General features: G+C 54.4%; 2 protein-coding genes and 1 long non-coding RNA gene across 11 annotated transcripts; 1 reads left to right on the forward strand and 2 right to left on the reverse strand.

Moving 5' to 3' along the window:
* Window positions 1-816: 816 nt before the first annotated feature.
* On the reverse strand, window positions 817-4,541 carry Izumo4 (IZUMO family member 4). Of its 6 annotated transcripts, XM_017595154.3 has the most exons (10): window positions 3,194-3,437; window positions 3,025-3,105; window positions 2,871-2,942; window positions 2,402-2,428; window positions 2,231-2,306; window positions 2,091-2,138; window positions 1,987-2,001; window positions 1,749-1,766; window positions 1,481-1,495; window positions 817-1,133 (listed from the first exon to the last, which is right to left on the reverse strand). In XM_017595154.3, the coding sequence occupies exons 1-10, from the start codon at window positions 3,435-3,437 to the stop codon at window positions 1,046-1,048; spliced, it is 684 nt and encodes a 227-aa protein (XP_017450643.1). In that variant the 3' UTR covers window positions 817-1,045. The 6 variants fall into 6 exon arrangements, 5 of the variants coding, with proteins under 5 accessions (XP_017450643.1, XP_063120562.1, XP_063120559.1 ...); XR_010053555.1 differs by lacking the exon at window positions 1,481-1,495 and having other exon boundaries at window positions 1,749-2,001; window positions 2,667-2,942; XM_063264492.1 differs by lacking the exon at window positions 3,194-3,437 and adding an exon at window positions 3,831-3,971 and having other exon boundaries at window positions 817-2,001; window positions 2,667-2,942.
* Window positions 4,027-21,426, forward strand: Mob3a (MOB kinase activator 3A). Of its 4 annotated transcripts, none has more exons than XM_039079395.1 (4): window positions 4,031-4,166; window positions 14,840-15,302; window positions 18,003-18,205; window positions 19,648-21,426. In XM_039079395.1, the coding sequence occupies exons 2-4, from the start codon at window positions 14,882-14,884 to the stop codon at window positions 19,675-19,677; spliced, it is 654 nt and encodes a 217-aa protein (XP_038935323.1). In that variant the 5' UTR covers window positions 4,031-4,166; window positions 14,840-14,881; the 3' UTR covers window positions 19,678-21,426. The 4 variants fall into 4 exon arrangements, with proteins under 4 accessions (XP_063119813.1, XP_038935323.1, NP_001102204.1 ...); NM_001108734.2 differs by having other exon boundaries at window positions 4,143-4,166; window positions 14,835-15,302; window positions 19,648-21,424; XM_006240963.5 differs by lacking the exon at window positions 4,031-4,166 and adding an exon at window positions 11,406-11,589 and having other exon boundaries at window positions 14,835-15,302.
* Window positions 6,516-10,143, reverse strand: LOC120093774 (uncharacterized). The gene is made up of 2 exons (XR_005487458.2): window positions 9,645-10,143; window positions 6,516-9,550 (listed from the first exon to the last, which is right to left on the reverse strand). It is a non-coding gene; the product is annotated as an uncharacterized LOC120093774 (long non-coding RNA).
* Window positions 21,427-21,474: the final 48 nt, after the last annotated feature.

The following is a 21,474-nucleotide window of genomic DNA, read 5'->3' on the forward strand; positions in this document are numbered from 1 at the left end:
CACAGTACAGCTGAAGCTCCCACCCGGTGTCCCTTTCACCCTGTCACACTGCTCTGGCCCAGGCCTTTGGAACAATGAGGGACTCTGGATGCTGCCATGCTGTGTACTCCTTGTTTAAAACAACCTGCAATCTGTCCTATGAGCAAGAACTGTGGGTATGTACAGGGAGATACTTGTCTGTGGGGCCAGGGGACAGACACATGGTGACGAGGAAACCAAGTGGAGGACACCAAAACAAAATGAGCCTCTGGGTCTCCCTGCATCAACTCCCAATCAAGCTAGCCAGCCTATCTCTGGTCACCTGCTGCTAGGTGCTCTCTGTACTGTGGTCCCCATCTCTCTGATCTGGGTCACACACTAACCTTTTACCCTCACTGCATGATCCGTCCTGAGGCTGAGAGAATTCGAGGTCAACCTAGAAGAATTCAAGGCCTTCAGACTGGGGCTCAGTGCAGGAAGGCCCAGCTGGCACACCAGTCATTCCAGCACTGAGGAAGTAAATGCAGGACAGTCACAAGTTCAAGGTCATCTGTTCCATGGCTTGCTCCAGGCCATATTGAATACTTGACATCTCTACTCAATAAGAACTGAACAGCCCTTCTACCAGCTTACCCATAGTCACCCAAGAGGACAAATAAATTTAGAGTCCTTGGACCCTAAGGGAGATGCTACAGGTACCAGCGAGATTTTTTGGTCCCTCTCTCCCTGGATAGGAGACTGGGACTCCTCTACACCCACACATGTTCAAGCAAAACACATGCCACCAAGCTACATTAATGACCCAGCCGGAGCTCCTAGGTCAGTAAAGAATTGTTCTTCATGAGAAATGTCAGGGCATTTTATTCAAAATATCTCAGAGGGGCCTGCCCTGGGGAGTTCCCCACTATCTTACACAAAGTCCATCTCCCTGCCCAGGCCCAGCCTGGGCTCCACGGGAGTGGGAGAGGTGACCTGAAGCAGGCAGCTGCTAGCATCTCCAGAGGAATAGGCTGCCACAGCGCAGTTGAGTTCTGGCCCCTGCCAAGGCTGGGGCTGGCAGCCACTGTCAGTGCTGGGTCAGACACTCAGAGGCATTTTCCAAGGTCAGGTTAACCAGATGCTGAGGTTCCAGACACCTTATGTTCTGTGAAAGGCTTTGGGGAATGAGGAGGAGGTGCTCTAAGCCCATTGTCTACACATGTCCCCCAGCCTCCCTTCCTAGGCTGCCTCCCGTGGTCCACTAATATGGCCTAAGCTAGCCCTAAGATCCTCCTGCCTCAGGCCCCTGGAAGTCTGGTATTACAGGAAGGCACTACTATTCCCAGTCCCTGCCTGCTCTTAAATGCTAAAGTGTGCTAGTGGGTCATGGACCCTCCCCAACACCCACAATGACAGCCTTGATAGGGTTTAGGGGTACTGTGGCAGAGGCCACTTGACTTCCGAGTCCTATGCTTTCCACAGGCCACCTGCTGCTTTGTTGCCTTATCCCCAGCTCACTCACAAGGCTGGGGTGGTTCTGCACGTCCAAGGTGAGGCAGCAGAGAAGGAACAGCATGGTTCAGGCAGTGCATTGACCACATAGGTAGGTGTGGCTACAGATGGCCAGTGTGCCCTCAGGCACACAGCCCTGCCCAGCATCCCTCCCACTCTCATCCACCCACATGCCTCCTCACTCCCTCTCCCCCTCCTCACCTCTTCCCACTCCCCATACTCCTTCCTCCCCTAAACCCCCACCCCCACCCCCGCTCCAGCGGAAAGCCTGGTCTTACCTCATCTTTACATCCTGTCTGAAATAGAATGGGGCTCCAGTTAGACCCTCCAACTCTGCCACCAACTCAGGGTAGCCTAGGTTTCATGAAGCCCCTTCAGCCAGGATGGTTTGCTCCCTTCCTCCAGCTGAGCTTGGAGAGCCTTGAAGGGTGTGGGCAAGGTCCTCCTGGGCCTCTGCCAGCTTCGAGCCCTCACCATAAGGTGTACCCACGCACTTGGATTCCAGCAGGAACTTACTTGTGCCAGGTGTTTCTATAATGACAGTATGTTTGGAGTCAGTACCGCGTGGCCTCCCTTAGTGTACCCCCACCACATCCTGGTACCCAATAAGCCCCACTCACATGTATTTCAGAAGGCCCTGTACAGCTGACTCCCACTGTGGTGATGACCTGGGGCAGGGAGAACACAAGGCTTGGTGGTGGGATATCCCCAAGGCCCAGGCAGGCCCCCGGGGGCAGTGGGATGGCTGGGTGAGCCATACTTGCAGTAGTAGCCGAAGCAGACAACATGTGAGTCTGTGCAGTTGCTGCAGGAGATGGTCTCATATTGGAAGATGCCTGCAATACATGAGAGGCAGCCCCAGGCTCCCCTGGGCTTCCCCAGCCTGGGCCACTGCCCCTGTGGCCCTCAGCCTGGACCATAGTTCACTTACCACAGTGACGCTGACAGTCGATGCGGCCTAGGGAGGGGAGGACATAACAGGACAGTGCCTTCTGACAAGGCCCAGAGCTTAAGACCTCAGCCCCACTTCTGTTTTTGTAGCCCAGGATACCCTGGCACAGAGAAAGTAGTCTAGGCTGCTTTGTGACTTGTGGCAATCTTCTTGCCTTTTTCCCTCATTTCTGAGTGCTGGGATTACAGGCATGTGCTACATACATGAGTTCCACAGGGAGGCCCCAGTGAAAGATGGGGCTGACCTGAGGGAAGGGTGGTTACAATGTTCCCAGGTGCCACCAGAGGCGAGTCTGACAGAAATAAGGGGGTGATGGGCAAGCTGGCCACCATTGATGCAAAAGGGCCTCCTGCAGAGCCACTCCTTCCTGAGCCCTGTTTTCCGTGCCCCCGGCCCTGATGTGCCAGCGGCCACGAGCATTGTCCCCTCTGTGGAGCCCGCTGCTCACTCTCTATGATGGCATTCTGGATGAGGCGCACTTGCTCCCGGAAGATGGCCCGCAGCTCATTGGGGAAATATCCTGATGTGGAGTCACACAGCAGAGTGGTCAAACTCAGGTGCCTAGCAGCTCGCACCGGCCCCACCTCAATTTCACTCTTTACCTGGGAAGTACATCTTCCCCTGGTACAGTTGGTCCATCCTCTGATACACGGCTTCTGCTACTTGATGTAGCTTCTTCCGGGCTGAGGGCAGGAGGAAAAGGAAGCAAATGAGTGGCTTTGCCCGGGCCCCTGCTGCTCTTCTGACCCTGGGATGGGCTCTACCGCTCACTGATCTCGGCGGGGATGGCCAAATGGAGCTCCTTCATCGTGTTGTGGCTCCACTCGGAGAGCAACACCCCCGACACGGGGATGTCACCCACCCACCAGGACTTGAGGTTCACGTGGTGACGGTAGAAGGAGAACTTCTCCGAGAAGTTGGGGTCGCACTGCAGGCAGCCCCAGGCCAGCGCCGCTGTCATGCCCAGGAACAGCAGTAGGGCCATGGCCTGGCCCATCCGGCCGTGCCCAAACATTGGCGCCACCAGCGCCGCGCCCTCCAGCCGCGCACCAACGGACTGCGCCTCCCGCGCCACGCCCCGTCACGCCGCACCAACCAACGGCGCGCGCTGTGGACAGGCCGCGCCATCCCGGCTCAGGGCATGGTCTTGCTTCCAACTCTGGTCCCGCCCCTGCCTAGCCCCGCCCCAATTAGACTCCAGTCTCAGGCCTTGTTCCGCCTACAGGCCTGGTCCCGCCCCACGGATGGCTCCGCCCCCTGGCTAGCCTGTCACCACACCCACTCGACTTCTGTTCCTGGTCTGGCTCTGCACCTAAATCTGGCTCCTCCCCAGGTTTGGCCCAACTCCTGTTACAATTGGCAACCGGTAACGCCAGTCTGCCTCCAGGCTCCACCCCATCCACAGCACCTCACGCATGCGCCATGGACTGGCGCTAGTTCCGGAGCCATCGAGGGAGGGCTCGTCCCGCCCCTCAACCGCAGCACTCCAGCCATTGAGCAGCGTCCGTTCTGGTCTCCAGGGGCGCCGAGTGCTGCGGGGTCTACCGTCAGTGCCCGCCTTTCATACGGGAATCCTCGGAGCTCGGGCGCCACGCCTCCATCCGGGCCCCTTCCCTTTAAGGGAAATAAATCCGGCTGGCGGGCGCGGCCTGGGCGGGGCGTGCGGCGTGTCCCTCCGCAGGCGTGTCCCTCTGCGGGCGCGGCCGGAGACTCGGCGAGGCGGGAGTCGGATCCGGACGGCCAGGTGGGTCCTCGGAGGGCCAAGGCGGGCGGCGGGACTTCATCCCTCAGGATGACAGTGTCCAGCGACGGAGCCCAAAGTGGGCGCTGGGAACCGGGATCTGTCAAAAGGAGGGAGAAAGGGAGCCTCATGGATTGCAAGCATGTTTAATATTTGAGGTCCTGATAGCACAAGGTACCCTTCAGCTGCTGGATCGGATCCTCCATCCCATCTCCTGCCTGATTCATTTGTTTGAAACGATCACGTCTCTGATAAAAATTCATTGAGGGTCTGGGCTGTTGCTACGGAGTGAAGCATTTGCCTTGTGTACAGAAAGCCCTGGGTTCTATCCCCATTTCTGCCCCCTTAGCACTCCCCGGCCTCCCCTAAAAAAGTAATTGAAAAGGTTAGATAGGGGAGACTCAAAAACGGATCACAGAAAGTGAACTTTGGCCGCAGTTTCTTTTTCTTTTCTTTCTTTCTTTCTTCTTTTTTTCTTTCTTTTTTTTTCTTTTATTTAGCCCAGACTGTCTTGGAACTCAGATAGATCAGCCTGTCTCTGCCTTCTGAACGCTGAGATTAAAGGCCTGCACCAGCACCTTTGCTTTTTTCCTTCCCTCCTCCTCCCTCCACCTCTTCCCTAGGCTCCATAAGTACCTACGGTCAAAGCAGAGGTTGGTGTAGTGGTTAAGGCTGGACAAAGGTCCCTTTTGCTTATTCCAGAGCCCGCCTATATTCTCATAACTTTGGCTTCTGATTTGCTACGATTATGAGAGTTGGGAGCTCAGGGAGGAGCGGGTGGGAGTAGCAGGGGACACCAGACAGTGTTTTCCCTGCAGAGGACAATAAGGTCTCTCAGGTCACCCAGCACTCCCTTCAGCATGGAGGAAGCATGGAGGAAGCAGGACTAGCTCTGGAAGTGATGGGGCTTCGGAGAGGTGCGAGCTCCAAGCAGCAGGATGCTAGAGACCACAAACTTAACCGTGGACAAAGGCAGGAGCAGATAACCTGAGACACAGCTCTGAGAACTTCCGGAAACCAGGTTTTAACCGCCCCTTTCCTGTACTCGGAACTACCGAGGTGACAAGGCGGGGAGAGTCCCACCCCTGGGCTTCTTGATGTCTGTTGTTTCTCCATCTTGATCCACTCCGGTGCCATTTAAGTTCAAGGGCAGCCTGGGACACTTAGTGAAATCTCACCTCAACAAGAACAAATGGGGGCTGGAAAGATGGCTCAGTGGTTAGGAGCACTGACTGCTCTCCCAGAGGTCCCGAGTTCAAATCCCAGCAACCACATGGTGGCTCACAACCATCTGTAATGGGATCTGATGCCCGCTTCTGATGTGCATGAAAACAGCTACAGTGTAAAGAGCAAAGGTCTGGCGGTGTGGTCAAGGGTGGAGTCCCTGCCTAGAGTGCCCCAGTGAGGGGCTCAGCAGCAGAACATATGTATGGGCCTGGATTCCTCCCCAGTATGGGGGGCGGGGGGGGGGTAAGCACTCCCTCAAGGTGGAGTGAAATAATAGAAACCTATGTTTGAACTGAGTTTTATCTGTCTGGGACCAGAGACATGGAATGAGCAGAGCCCCTCTCCCCAACTTGTGTCACCTGAGACCAGGACCACCCTGCAGGGTGCTGTGAGGCTGGCTGGTGGGGTGCTCTTCAGGTTCTAGGGATGCATGCCTTTCAACCTAGGATAAACGTAGTTTTTTTTTTTTTTTTTTTTTTGGTTCTTTTTTTCGGAGCTGGGGACCGAACCCAGGGCCTTGCGCTTCCTAGGCAAGCGCTCTACCACTGAGCTAAATCCCCAGCCAATAAACGTAGTTTTTAGTGTGTGTGTGTGTGTGTGTGTGTGTGTGTGTGTGTGTGTGTGTGTGTGTGTGCCGCTTGCCTACAGGAGCCTCAGAAAGTCAGAAGAGGGCAGGTGTCGGGCTCCCTGCCACTTGTATTTGTGAGCTGCCAGGTGAGTGCAGGGACCTGAACCCAGCAGTGCTTGGATGCACAGCTCTGGCTCCTGCTCTTGCTTTTCATTTGTGTTAGACAGAATCATGCTGTGTACACCGCCCAGCTGGCGTGTCGTTCTCTCAGCAGCCCAGGACAGTGTCAAGAGCTTCTCCTGCTGCAGCCTCCCATGAACTAGACCTGCAGGGGTGGATAGATCCAGTTGTACTGGGCTCACTCGGATAGAAACACACCGTAAGTTAGCAAAGATCTGAGTATCATTGTGCACTTCTGCTCTTTCATGAGGCTGCCAGAAAATTTGGCTCTCATACAGTTCTAGAGGCTTCCATGACATTTATTCCATCAGGCAAACATGTGGAAATTTGTCTTAGTGTTGTACTGCTGTGAACAGACCCCATGACCAAGGCAAGTCTTACAAATGACAACGTTTAATCAGGGCTGACTTACAGTTCAGAGGTTCTGTCCATTGTCATCAAGGTGGGAACATGGCAGCATCCAGGCAGGCCTGGTGCAGGAGGAGCTGAGAGTTCTACAGCTTCATCTGAGGCTGCTAGTGGAAGACTGGCTTCCAGGCAGCTAGGGTGAGGGTCTTATAGCCCACGCCCACAGTGACACACCCACTCCAATTAGGAGGGTCACACCTCCTAATAGTGCCATTCCCTGGGCCAAGCATATTCAAACCATAACTTATTTCCCTTCTTTTGGGGGAGAGGTTTAGGAAAGGTCTCTCAACTGTCCTGGAGCTGGAGCTTGCTACGTAGACCAGGCTAGACTCAAGCTCACAGAGATCTGTCTGCCTCTACCTCCCAGGTGCACCACCTCTTTTTGCTTTTTACTTTTTTGATTTTTCACCACTGCCCAGCTGTCAGTGTTGTCGTCGTCATCGTCTTCTTCTTCTCCTCCTTCTTCTGCTTCTTTTTTTTTTTTAAAGATTTTTTTTTTTAAAGATTTATTCATTTATTATATATAAGTACACTGTAGCTGTCTTCAGATACACCAGAAGAGGGCATCGGATCTCTTTACAGATGGTTGTGAGCCACCATGTGGTTGCTGGGAATTGAACTCAGGACCTCTGGAAGAGTAGTCGGGTGCTCTTAGCCGCTGAGCCATCTCTCCAGCCCTTTTTTAAAGATTTATTCATTTATTCTATATAAGTACACTGTAGCTGTCTTCAGATACACCAGAAGAGGGCATCAGATCCCATTACAGATGGTTGTGAGCCACCATGTGGTTGCTGGGAATTGAACTCAGGACCTCTGGAAGAGTAGTCAGTGCTCTTAACCACTGAGCCATCTCTCCAGCCCCCTCTTCTGCTGCTGCTGTTGCTGCTGCTGCTGCTGCTTCTTTTCTTCTTCTTCTTCTTCTTCTTCTTCTTCTTCTTCTTCTTCTTCTTCTTCTTCTTCTTCCTCTTCTTCTTCTTCTTCCTCTTCTTCCTTCTTCTTCTTCTTCCTCCTCCTCCTCTTCCTCCTCCTCCTCCTCCTCCTCCTCCTTCTGGTCCTTCTCCTAAGGCCTTTGTTCAGTGTGTGTGTGCACGCGCACTCCGCAGCGCTTTACCCCGTCCGTGTGCCTGTGGGGTGAGTGCTGAGACAGGGCCGTGGAAACAGAGATGTACTTTTTTTTTTTGGTTCTTTTTTTTCGGAGCTGGGGACCGAACCCAGGGCCTCGCGCTTCCTAGGTAAGTGCTCTACCACTGAGCTAAATCCCCAGCAGAGATGTACTTATTTTATCTTATGGGTGGGAGTGCTTGCCTGTGTATATGTATATGACTGGTGTGGAGGCCATCGGATCTCCAGGGGACTGCAGTTCCAGAGGCTTGTGACATGCCATGTGGGGGCTGAGAACTGACCCCGAAGCCCAGTCCTTGCAGGAAGGCCATGTGTTCATGGTCACTGGTCTCTCCAACCCCAGCAACAGTTATTTCTTAAGTGTGACACCAGAGATTCAATGTGTTGGTCAGTGGCCTTTGTCCTTTGGTCAGTGGCCTTTGTCCTTTGGTCAGTGGCGTTTGTCCTTGTTGCTGCCAGGGAGGGAACAAAGGGCCTCGGAGGAAGCGGTCTCCACTAGGCTGCTTCCCAGCTCCACTGTGCCTCGCAGGCAAGGTGCAGGGCCCAGTCCGCCAGGTGCTCTCAGTCCAGGGTTGGTTAGTCATCCTGCTCTCATGACCCCAGAGCCAGCGCTCCACCAACCCACTGCTCCTCCTCCCCACCCCTGCACCCACACCACCTCATGGCAGTAGAGGGCAGGGCCAGGTCAGGGGGAGGGGGCAGGACCCACTCTCTGGAGTGCTGCAGTGGTGAGGGGCAGGGCCAGCTCTCCAGAGCTGACAACCCTGTGAGTAGCTTTCCCACCTGCCACAGGTGGTGAGGGGTGAGGTGGGCATCACCTCTGTGCCTGTGCCACCTCCTGGCAGAGGGGCAGCAGGGCCAGCTCCACTGTGCTGTCTGCGCTAGGCTCAGGGCCCGCTTTGCCAACACTCTACTGAGTCTTGCCTCTGGTGAGAGCCGGGGCCAGTTTTGCACAGCCCCTGCACATCCACGTGATCCTCAGCAGCTGCCCCACGTTCTCCAGTGGGAGCATGAGCCATGGATTGACACGGACCCCTGCCACTGCACACACTCCGTGTGGCCTCTCCACCTCAGTCTGTAGGTTAATCTCTCTCCACAATGCTCAAGCTGCTCCACTCTCTCTCCCCCTCTGCCCACCACGTATGACGCATTGTGGTGGTCCCCGCTGCAGGTGGGCTACGCTGATGGCGGTCCCCTGGGCGACATCCTTCATCTGTGTCATAGTGAGTGGCCGTCTACCGCTCTAGTGCCGTGCTCTGGAGGGCAGCTCTGTGGGTGGCATGGAAGTCTGCAGGTCTCTGTCTTCCTCCTTTTGCACTGTGCTGCCTTGATTTGAGTTGGCATAAGACAGCTTTGGCCACCAAGCGGGACTTGGCACTCGGATGAACAGAGGACTATCTGTCTGCCCTGACTGACGTAAAGCAATGCCAACACGGTGTCTCTGCCCAATGCCAGGGGGCTTACTTTTTAATTTAAAGTTTGTATTTTATGTCCCAGCATTGTGGCACTCGCCTTTAATCCTAGCACTCAGAGGCAGAGGCAGGGGATCTCTGTGAGTTCAAGGCCAGCCTGGTCTGCAGAGTGAGTTCTAAGACAGCTCACACAGAGAAACCCTGTCAAAAAAGAAAAAGAAAAAAAAAAAACCTAACATTATTTACTTTTGGGTACATGTTTGTGTATGCTTGTGCTCCAATTGCTTGTGTGTAGATGACACAGGGCATGTAGGACTGGCTCTCTCAGTCTGTCCGACCGAGGGTTCCCACAGACTGGAGTCTTCTGCAGCCTTGGCCTCATTGCACAGCCTTGCTTGTAGTCATTTTTTAAAGAGACAATGTCTTCTTGTGGGGTCCAGCTTGGCTCGGAGCTCTCGGCCTCCTGCGTACTACACATAGGCAAAAGAAAGTTCACTGTAACTGAAGCAGAGCCTAAATGAGTTACTGTGACTGCCATGAACTCATTCTGTGACCCAGGCTTACCTTGAATGTGCAGTCCTCCTGCCTCAGCTTCCCAAGCACCGCCTTAACTGGAGAGTTCAGTTTGCAGCAAGGCAGAGTGAGTGTGGGGTGGGCTGGCTCTCAGTCACAGAGTTGATCACTTCATGAGTTTGCAGCTGTCCTTAGGGCTCATTCTGGGTGTCAGACACTGCCTTCCTTGTGGGCTTCCTGGGGGAAGGGCCTGTTCAGCCTGTGGCCTCACAGCAGGGGGGCATCTGAGTATGACCGGGCCACTGTCCTCCTGTGGTGCAGTGCTGAGGGGTTTTTATTTGAACCTTAAAGAAGTTCGCATTTACCTTTTATTATTTACCTTGTGAGGGAGGAGGTTAAAGGAGGGAAGAGTCTAGTCTCTTCTTCCTCCGTGTGGATTCTCAGGCACAGAGCCGGCTCCCTGACTCCTCCCTCCAACCTCCCCTCCAAGTTGAAACCCATAAGACCCAGTTATTCATCTCTCGGAAGCCAGGCATGGTGAGGCAAGTCCTAGTCCTAGCGCTTGAGGGAGGGGCAGGAAGATCACGAGGCACCATCTAGAAACTAAAGCAGAACAGAGAGCAGTTCTGACCCTCAGTACGTGACCTCATGCTTTTCAGCGGTGGGGTGGCCCAGCTCACAAACGAACTCCCTGTAGGACCCCCATCTAAAAAGTCCGTGGTGGGGGGGGGGGGGTTGGGGATTTAGCTCAGTGGTAGCAAGCGCAAGGCCCTGGGTTCGGTCCCCAGCTCCCGAAAGAAAAAAAAAAAAAAAGTCCGTATGGGTCATCGCTGTAGTGCCCCAGGGAAATACTTGGGCCTGGCTGGGCATGCGGTGAAAATTCCTCCACTCTGAAAGTGTGGTTTCAGTGAAGTCCTCAGGAACCGCCAGCAGCCGGGAGCAGGCCTGGCTTTCTCAGAATACCCTGCTTCAGATGCCCTAACCACAAAAGGCAGAAACTGTTAGAGCAGGAGGATTCTGTGCAGTTGAGTCCCACAGAGGACCCATTTCCCTTTTCTGAAGACCATCCTACGGCAGACTCCAACTCCTCCTTTTCCCTTCCAAAGCGGGGCTGGCAGAGGGAACCCTTGAACTCCAACCAGTCAAACAGCACCCTGGCCACGCCCCAGCCCCCTCACTGGGGGATTCTAGGCAGGGCTCCACCCTTCCCTTTGATTATCTGATGATAGTTTTTTTTTTTTCCTTTCTGTGTTTAGATCAGAAAACCAGAATGTACACCATTGTAAACAATAAACACTAAGGAAGCTATAAAGTTCTATTCTAGCCTGGGCTACACTTTGAGACCGCCCTAGTTTCTTCATCTGCAAAATAGATCTGTGCCTACTGCCCTGTAGAAAATGGTAACTGTCAGGTCCCCCTTGAAGGCCCCAGGATGTGGCCTCACCCCAATAAGGGTTCAGAAACAGTGTCAGCAGCGACCGGAATCACAACAGAGCTAGTGTGCAGAGGCCTCACTTCAGCTTTGTTTTGTCTTCTTGGTGTGCTGGGTATGAACCCTGAGATTCAGGCACTATCCCCAGGCCACTTCCAATGACCCTTTCCATGTGGAGGTGGCCTTGAGGCCTCACTTTGGTCAGGTTTGGGGCTGCCCTGCCACAGAGCAAGCACATGGAACCAGCTCAGGCCCTGTCCCCAAGGCAACGGATGTGGAAACCTCCGGAAGGAAGTGTTGACCCTGGGCTTCTGAGCCCTACACCCTGGCCTGGGAGGGAGGGGTCAGGTCCTTATTACTTAGAGCTCTGATTTCAGAAGGGGAGGAAGAGGAGCTGTAGGTGCTGAAGTAGAAGAGCAGTGTCAGCTTACCTCACGTCCTTCTAGAAGGTTCTAAGTGTCTGTCAATGTCATAGTCCCGAGAAGAGGACCCTGAGGTGCTGGCATCCAGTTCTGAGCCGCTGTTGGAAGTCCACTAGAGGACCTGAGAGGAGGCGCCCAGACGGTGACCAGGGGTTTTGCGGGGAGGAGGGTGACAGGCTGCCGCCCACCTAGGTCTGTGCTAGAGAATGTTATTTCTGACAAGGGGCAGTTGATTTTGATAGGGACTCTCTCTACCCATCTCCATAGTTTGTAGAAAATATTTGTACCTGCAGTAGTGGCCCACACTTTAATCCCAGCACTCGAGGCAGAGGCAGGTGGGTCCCCGAGTTCAAGGCCAGCCTGGTCTATAGAGGGAGTTCCAGGATAGAGAAACACAGTCTAAAGAAAGAAAAGGAAATATTTGCTTCCCCTTAAAAACAAAAACCCTCCCACTTCCTAAGAGGACATAGGTGTGTGAGGGGACTACAGAACGTCTTCTGCCACTTCTGCTTCCAGAAGTCTTGGTGGGAGTGCAGGACACCATCGGAAAATGAGGGAAAGACCCACAGCAGGCTGCCAGGGTGACGTCAGCCCAGCCTGTGGGAGGCTGAAGCAGGAGGACTCAGAGCCAAATGTCAGACAGTGTCTCAAATAAAGCCTGAGAACCAGACAAATGAGAGGCACTTCCAGAACCTTGTTAGTCCGGGCCCCTGGAGGCATCACCCATTGGCGGGGTGAGACCCAGCTGAGGGGCCATTCCTTCCTGTAGTCCCTTGTGGCCAGCTCCAGAGCTGGTATCACATAGAGGCAGACAGAGCTGTGAAGTTCCAAGGGACCCTTGACACCTCCCCATGGTGGCCCTAGCTCCTGCTTGACACAGCTTGGTGACAGCATTGGAGGGAATCCCCAGAATTGTCCCCAGGAAATCCCTGAGGCAGATGGACAGCCACCAGTAGGTGGTAGCTGGCTCAGCTCAAGCCAGGCAGAACCTAGGGGCCAGCTCAAGAGGAACCCTGCCCCAGCAGCAGCCACCATTGTAGTAAACTGAAGCTTGCCCGCAAGTGTGCGGAGCAGGGAGCAGTCTGGTGAGACTATGTGGGCGCAGCTCCGCCCTGACTGCTGGGCACCAAGGCTCTGTGTGGGGGACAAGAGACAGACGACCAGGTATAAAGGCCAGCCTGGGCTACTCAAGGCCCTGTCTCAGAAAGATAAAAGGGAAAACTGGCGGCTTGTCTTAAGTGATCGCCTCTTGGGGAGGCCCCAGGCTGATCTGCCTGTCTAAGGGGTCAGGGACATGGGGCTGAAGCAAGGAGAAACCAGCCAAAGCCCAGTTTCCCACGTGGAGGGTCCTTGGAGCAGAGGATTGCTGCTGTGCCACCTCTCCAGGAGACCCTGGTCATGGTGGGGATGGTTGGCTGTCAGAGCTGAGTGATAGCCAGTGTACAGAGGGTGGGAGGGAGGCCAAGCACACTTCCTGCACACCCTGCATGAAGCACCTGCCAGTGGCCACTGTGGCTGAGAGCAGGCTGGGGCTCCGGAGAACTGTCTGGAATAGAGGTAGCATTTCCTCAAAAGGCTGTGAAGCACTGCTCAGATGTGAAATGGCAGTGAGGTGTGGTGGACATGCTGTGAGGAAGTTGGTCTGTGGGCTCCTGCATCTGGGGTACCCTACCTACCTTGACTGGTGTCCACGGTGACCCCCACATGGGCTCACTGTCATACAGTTGTCAGCCTCCATTTATTTTTATTGGTTTTGTGGTCTCACTCTGTAGACCAGGCTGGCTTTGAACTCACAGAGATCACAGTGTGCTGTGATCAGAGGTTGTGCCATATAGGAAGTTCTTGTTTTTCTGGCAGGGTCTCACGCAGCCAGGGCTGGCCTGGAAATAGGTCTATGGCCAAGGATCCTAGTCCTCCCTCCACTCGGGCCTGAGCTGCACCTGCTTAAATAAACCATCTTACTTCCTAGATTTTTTTCCCAGAGTGGTGCTGCCTCCGAAGTCAGATTCAGAATGGAGGAGCTGGCACAGCATGAGCCCCAGGGAAGCAATCTCTGCTTCTTGTCTCCAGTGTACCCACCCACAGGCCTAGGACACATATCACGGTATTGAGTTCTGGCTAAGTTGTGCAGTTACTGCTTCTAATTCTAGAACATTCCATCACCCTATGAACTACGATGTCCTTCCCCAGCCCTGGCATCGACATTTCCCGTCACTTAGCTCCATACTGTGTCCCTTTCCATCCGTCCCCACCACAGTAGCTGTCTGTCGGGCTCTCCCTGCTATGCAGGTGCTGTAGCCAGCATGTGGGTACCCAGGCCCTGTGTCTCCCTCTTGCCCTCCTATGGACCCTGGGCCCACACTGAGCTCTGTAGTCAGGGATATCATAGCGCTGGGTACAAGCGTGACTTCAGTTCTGTCCACTCTCCTTGAGGGGCCCTGCAGGCACATCATGGTGGCCACAAACAATGTAAGAAAAAAGTGGGTGTGCTGAGGATTGACGGGAATGTTGTGAGGGTTAACTGTGCGTCGTGGTACTTGGTGTCCTAGCACTCATGATGGGTCGGCAAGAGGGTGGGAGACTCGAGGCCTTCCTCCGCTGCATAGTGAGTTGGGAGGCCAGCCTGGGCTACATGAGACCCTGTCTGTAAAGAAGACACACAAGTTGTTATCATGAGTGAAGTGGGGCTGCCTATGTGGGAGGAGCTAGCCCACACCACATGCCACTCCCCATCCCAACTTCCCCTTCTGTCTGCACTGTCTCTACAGTTTCCCAAGCACCCTTGGCTCCACCCCAAGGTTCAACTCCAGTTGCCTTTCCTATACGGCCTAACCCATCTCAGGGAGCAGGGTGCTGTGGGTCCTCCCTGGCAGAGGGCAGGTCCACTGACTTGGCTGAAGTCTAGGTTCTGTTCCCAGCTCTCGGGAGAAAAGACTTAATTATGGAAGGTAGGGCTGTCCAGCTGGTCCTGGGCAGCCTCTGTCTGTACCGAACCTCTGCTCACATGAGTCACATCCTGAGGTGCTGGGCCCCGGGCATTTCCCGCTGCCATCCCCATGTGCTCCCCCAAGTGTCCTGAAGCAGCAGTCAGAGCAGTGCTTGGTCCATGTCAGGAGGAGACAGGCACCTCTGAGGCCATCACTTTGTGTGACGTGGTCACGTGGCTCCTAGGACCCTGCCTCTTTTGGTGTTTCCTGCTAGAAGTCTGCGAGTGTGACGTTTGTTTCTAGAACAGCTCAGGAAAGTCCCTGTGCCCTACAACCCAGGCTCGTTGGGCTTTGGGGCGATCCTCTTGCCTCAGCTTCCTGATTGCTGAGATGACAGGTCTGTGCCTGAGCCCAGCACTAATGCTGTCCTTTTCTCTTTCCGGCTCCTGGGGACCCACAGCACAGGTTCTCTCTCTGCTCCTGTTCTGAGAATCAAGTGCCACTAAGATGTCAAACCCATTCCTGAAACAAGTGTTCAACAAGGACAAGACATTCAGGCCCAAACGCAAGTTCGAGCCTGGCACGCAGCGCTTCGAGCTACACAAGCGCGCGCAGGCATCTCTGAACGCGGGGCTGGACCTGCGGCTGGCTGTGCAGCTGCCGCCGGGCGAGGATCTCAACGACTGGGTGGCCGTGCACGTGGTGGACTTCTTCAACCGCGTCAACCTCATCTACGGTACCATCAGCGATGGCTGTACCGAGCAGTCGTGTCCGGTCATGTCCGGGGGCCCCAAGTACGAGTACCGCTGGCAGGACGAGCAGCGCTACCGGAAGCCCACAGCGCTGTCCGCACCCCGCTACATGGACCTGCTTATGGACTGGATCGAGGTGCAAATCAACAACGAGGACCTTTTCCCCACTAATGTTGGTGAGTCGGGGCCGCACCCCTGCCCACTCACAGCAAGGAGGGCCTCAGCTACCCCAGGACCCCATGTCTGCTGAGCACACACTGAGCAGAAAGGGCCAGATGGGCTCCGTGGCTGTGAGTTTGTGTGTGTGTGAGTGCGTGTGTGTGTGTCTGCTGTGCGTGCGTGTATGTGTGTGCATGCGCATGCGTGTGTGTGTGTGTCTGTCTGCTGTGTGTCTGTGTGTGTGCGTGCATGTGTGTGTGTGTGCTGTGTGTGTGTCTGCTGTGTGTGTGTGTGTGTGTGTGTGTGTGTGTGTGTGTGTGTGTGTTATTTTTGGTTTTTGAGACAGGGTTTCTCTGTGTTGACCAGAACTCACAGAGATCTTCCTGCTTCTGCCCGGGATTAAAGGAGGCGCCACCACCACTGGACCGCATGATGATTTTTAGTGTGTGGCGGGGGTTGGGGGGCTCATGCATGCATGGGTATGTGTAGGTACTTGGTACATGTGCACTCAGGAATCAGAGGATCCCCTTGGGTTGCATCAGAGAAACCCTCTGCTCCTGGGAAAAGTGTCTCTCGAGCTGCTTGGTTCCTTTTGTTACACTTCCCATTCTAAGATTATAGGTGCGTGTCACCACACCCAGCATTTTATGCACGTTCTGGGGACCCCACTGTCCATCGTGTTTACAACATCAGCATGTTACCAACTGGACCATCCCGCTGGGCCCTATTTTCTGTATTTTGACAAGTACTTTCTTTTCTTTCTTTTTTTTTTTTTTGGTTCTTTTTTTTTCGGAGCTGGGGACCGAACCCAGGGCCTTGCGCTTCCTAGGCAAGCGCTCTACCACTGAGCTAAATCCCCAACCCCGACAAGTACTTTCTTAGTCAAAATTGACCTTGAACGTGGTATGTAGCTGAGGCTGGTCTTGAACTCCTGACCTCCTGCCTCAGACTCACAAGTGCTGAGATAACACAGCTGTTCCACACCTGGTTTTTTATTCACATTTTAGCATTCGTTTTGGAGTTACTTAGTTACTTAGTTGTTGAAACATGGTGTCACTGTAGCTCTGGCTAGTCTCAACTTGTTATGTAGACCAGGCTGGCCTCAAATCCTCAGAGATCAACCTGCCCCTCCATCCATCCAGCATGCTGTAATTAAAGGCATTGCCACCACACCTAACTTTTATTCATACTCTAAAGTGTGTAGTGTAAGTCGGGCCTTGGGCAGGACCAAGACTCAGCAGGCTCACTGGAGGAACAGAACTGACTGAAACTTAGTGAGAATGAAGCAGAGTCCCGCAAGGGCCACGTCCTGACAGAACGGCCAAGAGTCCAGGAGGCTAGATGCCTTAGCTGGTCTTCAGCATATGTCCGAATCCCAAAGAAGTAGGTTCTGACACCAGCGAGCGTGAGGACAAGCAGGCAAATGCAAAAGCTTCCTCCTTCCATGCCCTTATGTGGCCTGCCACCGAAGGTGTGGCCGGGGTTTAGGGTGGGTCCAGTCAAGAACACAGAACAGGGGAGGGGGGTGGGAGGTGTGCACCTTTGATGCCAGCACTCAGAGAGGCAGGCGGATCTCTGAGTTCAAGACCAGCCTGGTCTACAGAGTGAGATCCAAAACAGAAAGAGCTACACAGCGAGACCCTGGCTTGGAATCAAAACAAAAAGAAGGAAGGAAGGAAGGGAGGGAGGGAGGGAGGGAAGAAGGAAGGAAGCAGAGAGAGGGAGGGAGGGGGGAGGGAGGGAGGGAGAGAGAGAGAGAGAGAGAGTGAGTGTACAAAGGCCAGCATCCCTTGGCCTCCCTGAGCCTCCTACAGTTGAGGCAGTAGCAGCAGACTCCCAGCCTGTGACTGCAGAGGCATGTGTCTCGCCTGTCCCAGTGTGGAGAGGCTCCAGGCCCCTTCCTCCATTCTCTGAGATAACAGCACATCCCTAACCTCCTGCCTGACACCCTCCCACCTCCCCCAGCTGACCCCAGCTGAAGGGCCTCACCTCGAGCCCAGCTATAGACTCCCTTCTGCCACTGGAGAGGACATGGTGTGGACTTTGGGGACCATGGCATAGCGACCTTTCTAGCTCAGTGGTTCTCAACCTTCCTAAGGCTGTGACCCTGGTGCTGCCTCAACCACAGAGTACTTTTGTGGCTCCTTCCTTCATAACTGTCATTTTCTGGGGTGTGAATCATAATATATGTGAGATATCTGATATGTGGCTTCCAAAGGGGTGGAGACCCATGGGCTTAGCCTGCAAACCTACCCTTCTAGAGCTCCAGCCCCCGAGGATATCAAGTGACACTGGCTGCCTTGGCTGTCCCTGTGTACTGGGACACACACAAAGTCATATATTTACATGCTGTGCGGTTGGTGTCCTCAGGACTGTATTGAACCCCAGGAGTGGGACAGTAACAGGGTGACAGCTGCCGGGCCTGGAGGACTTCCCTGGGGCTTTGGAAAAGGCAAAGCAAGGTGCTCAGAATGGGTGCGGCTCACCCCAGAGGAAGGCTCCCCAGGCAAAGGCCGGCTCACTCCGTGGGGAGTGGTGCTTGGATCAGCAGGAAGCTGTGTGACCTTGAGCATGCGCCTGAGCTCTCTGAGCCTCATCCATTCTCCCCTCTGCGACTCAAAACGGAGCATATCCCAGGCCAGGCTGCAAGGCCAAGGTGGGGTGTGCAGCTCAGGCCGACTGGTTCTCACGGGTCTCCTTCCTCGGCCCACCTCCAGGCACACCGTTTCCCAAGACCTTCCTGCAGGCAGTGCGCAAGATCCTGTCGCGGCTCTTCCGCGTGTTCGTGCACGTGTACATCCACCATTTCGACCGCATCGCACAGATGGGCTCCGAGGCGCACGTGAACACCTGCTATAAGCACTTCTACTACTTCGTCACCGAGTTCAGCCTCATTGACCCCAAAGAGCTGGAGCCCCTGGTGAGCTGGGGATGGGGCTCCTGCCTCCTGCCTGGGTGGGATCGAGGGTGTCCTCAGCCAGAGGGTGTCCTCAGCATTGGGTCACACAGGTGGGGAGACAGAGTGTCATGGCTCTAGTTGGCCTTACCTGTGTGAGAGGGCACAGGGCCTGGTACCCACAGGCTCTCTGCTCCCCGTGTTAGTAAGGGTCAGGTACTAATGGCGGGCATCTTCACATAGCCTGCCCAGCACGCCCGCCCTCCAGACACAAAAGTCCTGGATGTTCTAGGGCCATGTTGGCTATCTCATCTGTGTGACTCACAGAGGGCACAGAGCCGACTGGGGGGCGGGGGCACTGGCCTGCACCTCTGAGCATCCCCGAGTTTCCAGACAGCAGACGGCCTGGGCTCCACCTCCTAGAGAACACGCGGTGGCTGGCTGACTGACTGATGGCTGGATGGATTTTTTCTGATTTTATCCTTTTCCATTCTGTGACCTAGACTGGCCTATGGTTCACCACATAGTTTATACGAGCTGGGAACCTGAGGTGATCCTCCTGCCTCAGACTCCAAGGCTTGGGTCATAGGTCTGCGCCATCTGCTTAAAATGTTTGTCCTTCTTTTTTTCCTTTTCTTTCTTTAAAAACAAAAAACAAAAAACTTACTTGCCTCTTTGTTTGTTTTGTAAGGCCAGGGTTTCTCCATGTAGCCCTGGCTGTCCTGGAACTGACTTTGTAGACTGGGCTGGCTTTGAACTCAGATCTGCCTTCCTCTTCCTCCTAGCGCTGGGACTAAAGACATGGCTTGGCTTGTTTAATTTTATTTTCTGTAGGGTGTTCCTTGCATGTCTGCACTTGGTCTGCTTCAGAGCAGCTCTACTCAGACCTGCTGAGCCGTCGCTCCTGCCTTGTGCCCTTTCTTTTTAACTTTCAGTTGTATTACATTTTGTTTCTCTGGGCTGTATATTTCTATGTGTGAACATGGCCGACATGGCATGCGCCTGAAGGTTGCAGGCCACAGGAAAACTTGCAAGTCTCCATTCTACGGACCTGGGGTTTGAACCTGGGTAGTCAGGTTTGGCCACACTCACCCTTATCCCCTGAGTCATCGTGTCAGCCCCGTGGGCTGCTTTTGTAGTTGTTTTAAGACAGAATCTCATGAAGCCTAGGCTGGCCTAGAACTCATGATCCCCCTGCCCCTCCTCCTGAGCAATGCCATGACAGATGTGCCACCGCTCCTGGCTCCTACAGACAGAAGTGTGTCCACTTCCCACTGCTGACCTTCCTACTAAGTAGTGTCGGCCCGTGACCCAGGACATCACAGCACATCACCCAAATCAGTGGCACAGGCTGTCTGACCATGACAGGGCTCCCCACCTGTGCCCGCCGTTCAGTGTCTGCCATGTCTTGGGTTATGCGAGGCCTTTGCCTCGTGCCTCCTGTTTCCTGATGCCTGTCTCTACAGAAGGAGATGACATCGCGGATGTGTCACTGAGGGCCCCTCCTGGCTGCGGAGACTCGAGGAGACAGCTCTGTGCTGCAGTTTCTCAGGAGCATTCCACCCTCATGCCATCGTCCGAGGAGCAACGAGGCCATGGCTTCCGCCCTCTCGTGGTGACTGTGAGCTCTTGGACTCTAACCGGTCCCCTTGCCAGCAGCCAGGGGCTGAACTTGAATTCTGGACACTGTGCTTTCAGCCCCTGGGTTTACACTGTGTTTGTACCATGGCCTCTGGCAGGAGGCGGGGTCTGGAGACATTGCTAACCACCCCTTGTCCCTTCCCCTTACACGTGCCGGCCTGGTCTCTGTTTACAGCCACATTGTGTGAGTGACCACATAGGCAGCCGGCCAGCGTACCTCCAGAGATGTGCTAATGTGCCATGCCCTGCCCTGCCCAGCCCTGCCGAGGAATTGTGGGGCTTTTCTGAGTGCCACCCTCTCTGGCACCCCAGGACTCCCAGGATTGGGTGTTCTGAGGAGCCTTTGCCTGTCAGAATGTACACACCTGTGATCCCAGAACTCTGCAGGCAGCTGCAGGAGGATGGCTGCAACCCTGACCTCCACAATGGGCATCAGGCCAACCAGGGTCCCAGAACAAGATTGTCTTAAAAACTGTGAAGGAGCCAGGCAGGGTGGCAGCCACCTTCAATCCTACTGCTCAGGAGACAGAGGCAGGTGAATCTGTGAGTTCGAGTCCAGCCTGATCTACAGAGCAAGTCCAGGGCAGCCAGGGCTACACAGTGAGACCCTCAAACAAAAACAAAACACGAAACAGAAATGGTAACACAGGGAGGTGTTGGCTGCCTGAGTGTGAGTACACAGGTGTGACCCCCCCACACCCCTGAAGGAGCCTTGGTGGCAGACATGGGGTGCAGGGGGCTGAGAGGGAGAACCAGGCAGCTGCAGTCCAGCCCAGCAGGCAGCTGCACAGATGCACACACAGAGCGGCTCTGCTGTGTCTCTGTTTTTACATTGTTGGTTTGGGTTTTGAAACTGGTCTGGAACTCACAGAGATCCTCCTGCCTCTGCATCCCTACTGCTCAGTTAAAGATGTAAGACACCAAACCCAGTCCATTCAGAAACATTTTTTGATTTTTTGGTTTTGTTTTTCTTTGTTGTTTTTTGTTTTGTTTTGTTGGTGTTTTTGAGACAGGCTCTCACTGTGTATCCCTGGCTGTCCTGGAAATTATTTTGTAGACCAGGCTAGCCTCCAGCTCATAGAGATCCGCCTGCCTCTGCCTCCCAAGTGCAAGCCAGCCCAACTTTTAACTGGTTTCTAATGGCCGCCCTCCTGAGAACAGTGTTGGGCCCATCCTGGAATCCAGTGATGAACTCACATGTGGCTTCCACCCTGGCATCTGTGGTGCCTGGAAGGTGGCAACAGGGACCTTTCTCTCTTCAGTGGCAGCCTATCCTGTAGCAAAACTTCATCTGTCGTGTGGCTCCTGTGGGCCCCTCTCTGCCATATCATGGAGGGTGTAGCAAGATGTGACTGTCCCCAGCTCCAGCTTTGAGCCTCTTGGCCCTTCCCTGAAACCCTTGGGTCTTTCCAGAAGTTACCACATCCAATGCCCAGCTCTGGAAAAACCCAGGACCAGCCCTCAAGGCTTGACTGAATGTATCTCTCACTGCAAGACTTGGCCACCATGCTGAATCCCAGCAGCCCACACAGCAACCCAGGGAGGGGTCCACCTGCCTCACTCCCACCTCCATACAAGCCTAGAATAAAGTGGTCCTCTCCATACTGTGGGTGGCTCCTTGTTGTTTCTGTCCGACTCCCACCCTGAACGAT

The sequence above is a fragment of the Rattus norvegicus genome, chromosome 7 (genome assembly GCF_036323735.1).
Source record: "Rattus norvegicus strain BN/NHsdMcwi chromosome 7, GRCr8, whole genome shotgun sequence".
In the NCBI taxonomy this organism is placed as follows: domain Eukaryota; kingdom Metazoa; phylum Chordata; class Mammalia; order Rodentia; family Muridae; genus Rattus; species Rattus norvegicus.

Coding starts and splice junctions, on each gene's coding strand:
- Izumo4 (XM_063264489.1), bottom strand. CDS start 3,437: ATGTTTGGGCACGGCCGGATGGGCCAGGCCATGGCCCTACTGCTGTTC. Junction 3,106..3,193: donor GGCCATCCCCGCCGAGATCA/GTGAGCGGTAGA, acceptor TCCTGCCCTCAG/CCCGGAAGAAGCTACATCAA. Junction 2,139..2,230: donor TGCTTCGGCTACTACTGCAA/GTATGGCTCACC, acceptor TCCCTGCCCCAG/GTCATCACCACAGTGGGAGT.
- Mob3a (XM_063263743.1), top strand. CDS start 14,882: ATGTCAAACCCATTCCTGAAACAAGTGTTCAACAAGGACAAGACATTC. Junction 15,303..18,002: donor CCTTTTCCCCACTAATGTTG/GTGAGTCGGGGC, acceptor GCCCACCTCCAG/GCACACCGTTTCCCAAGACC.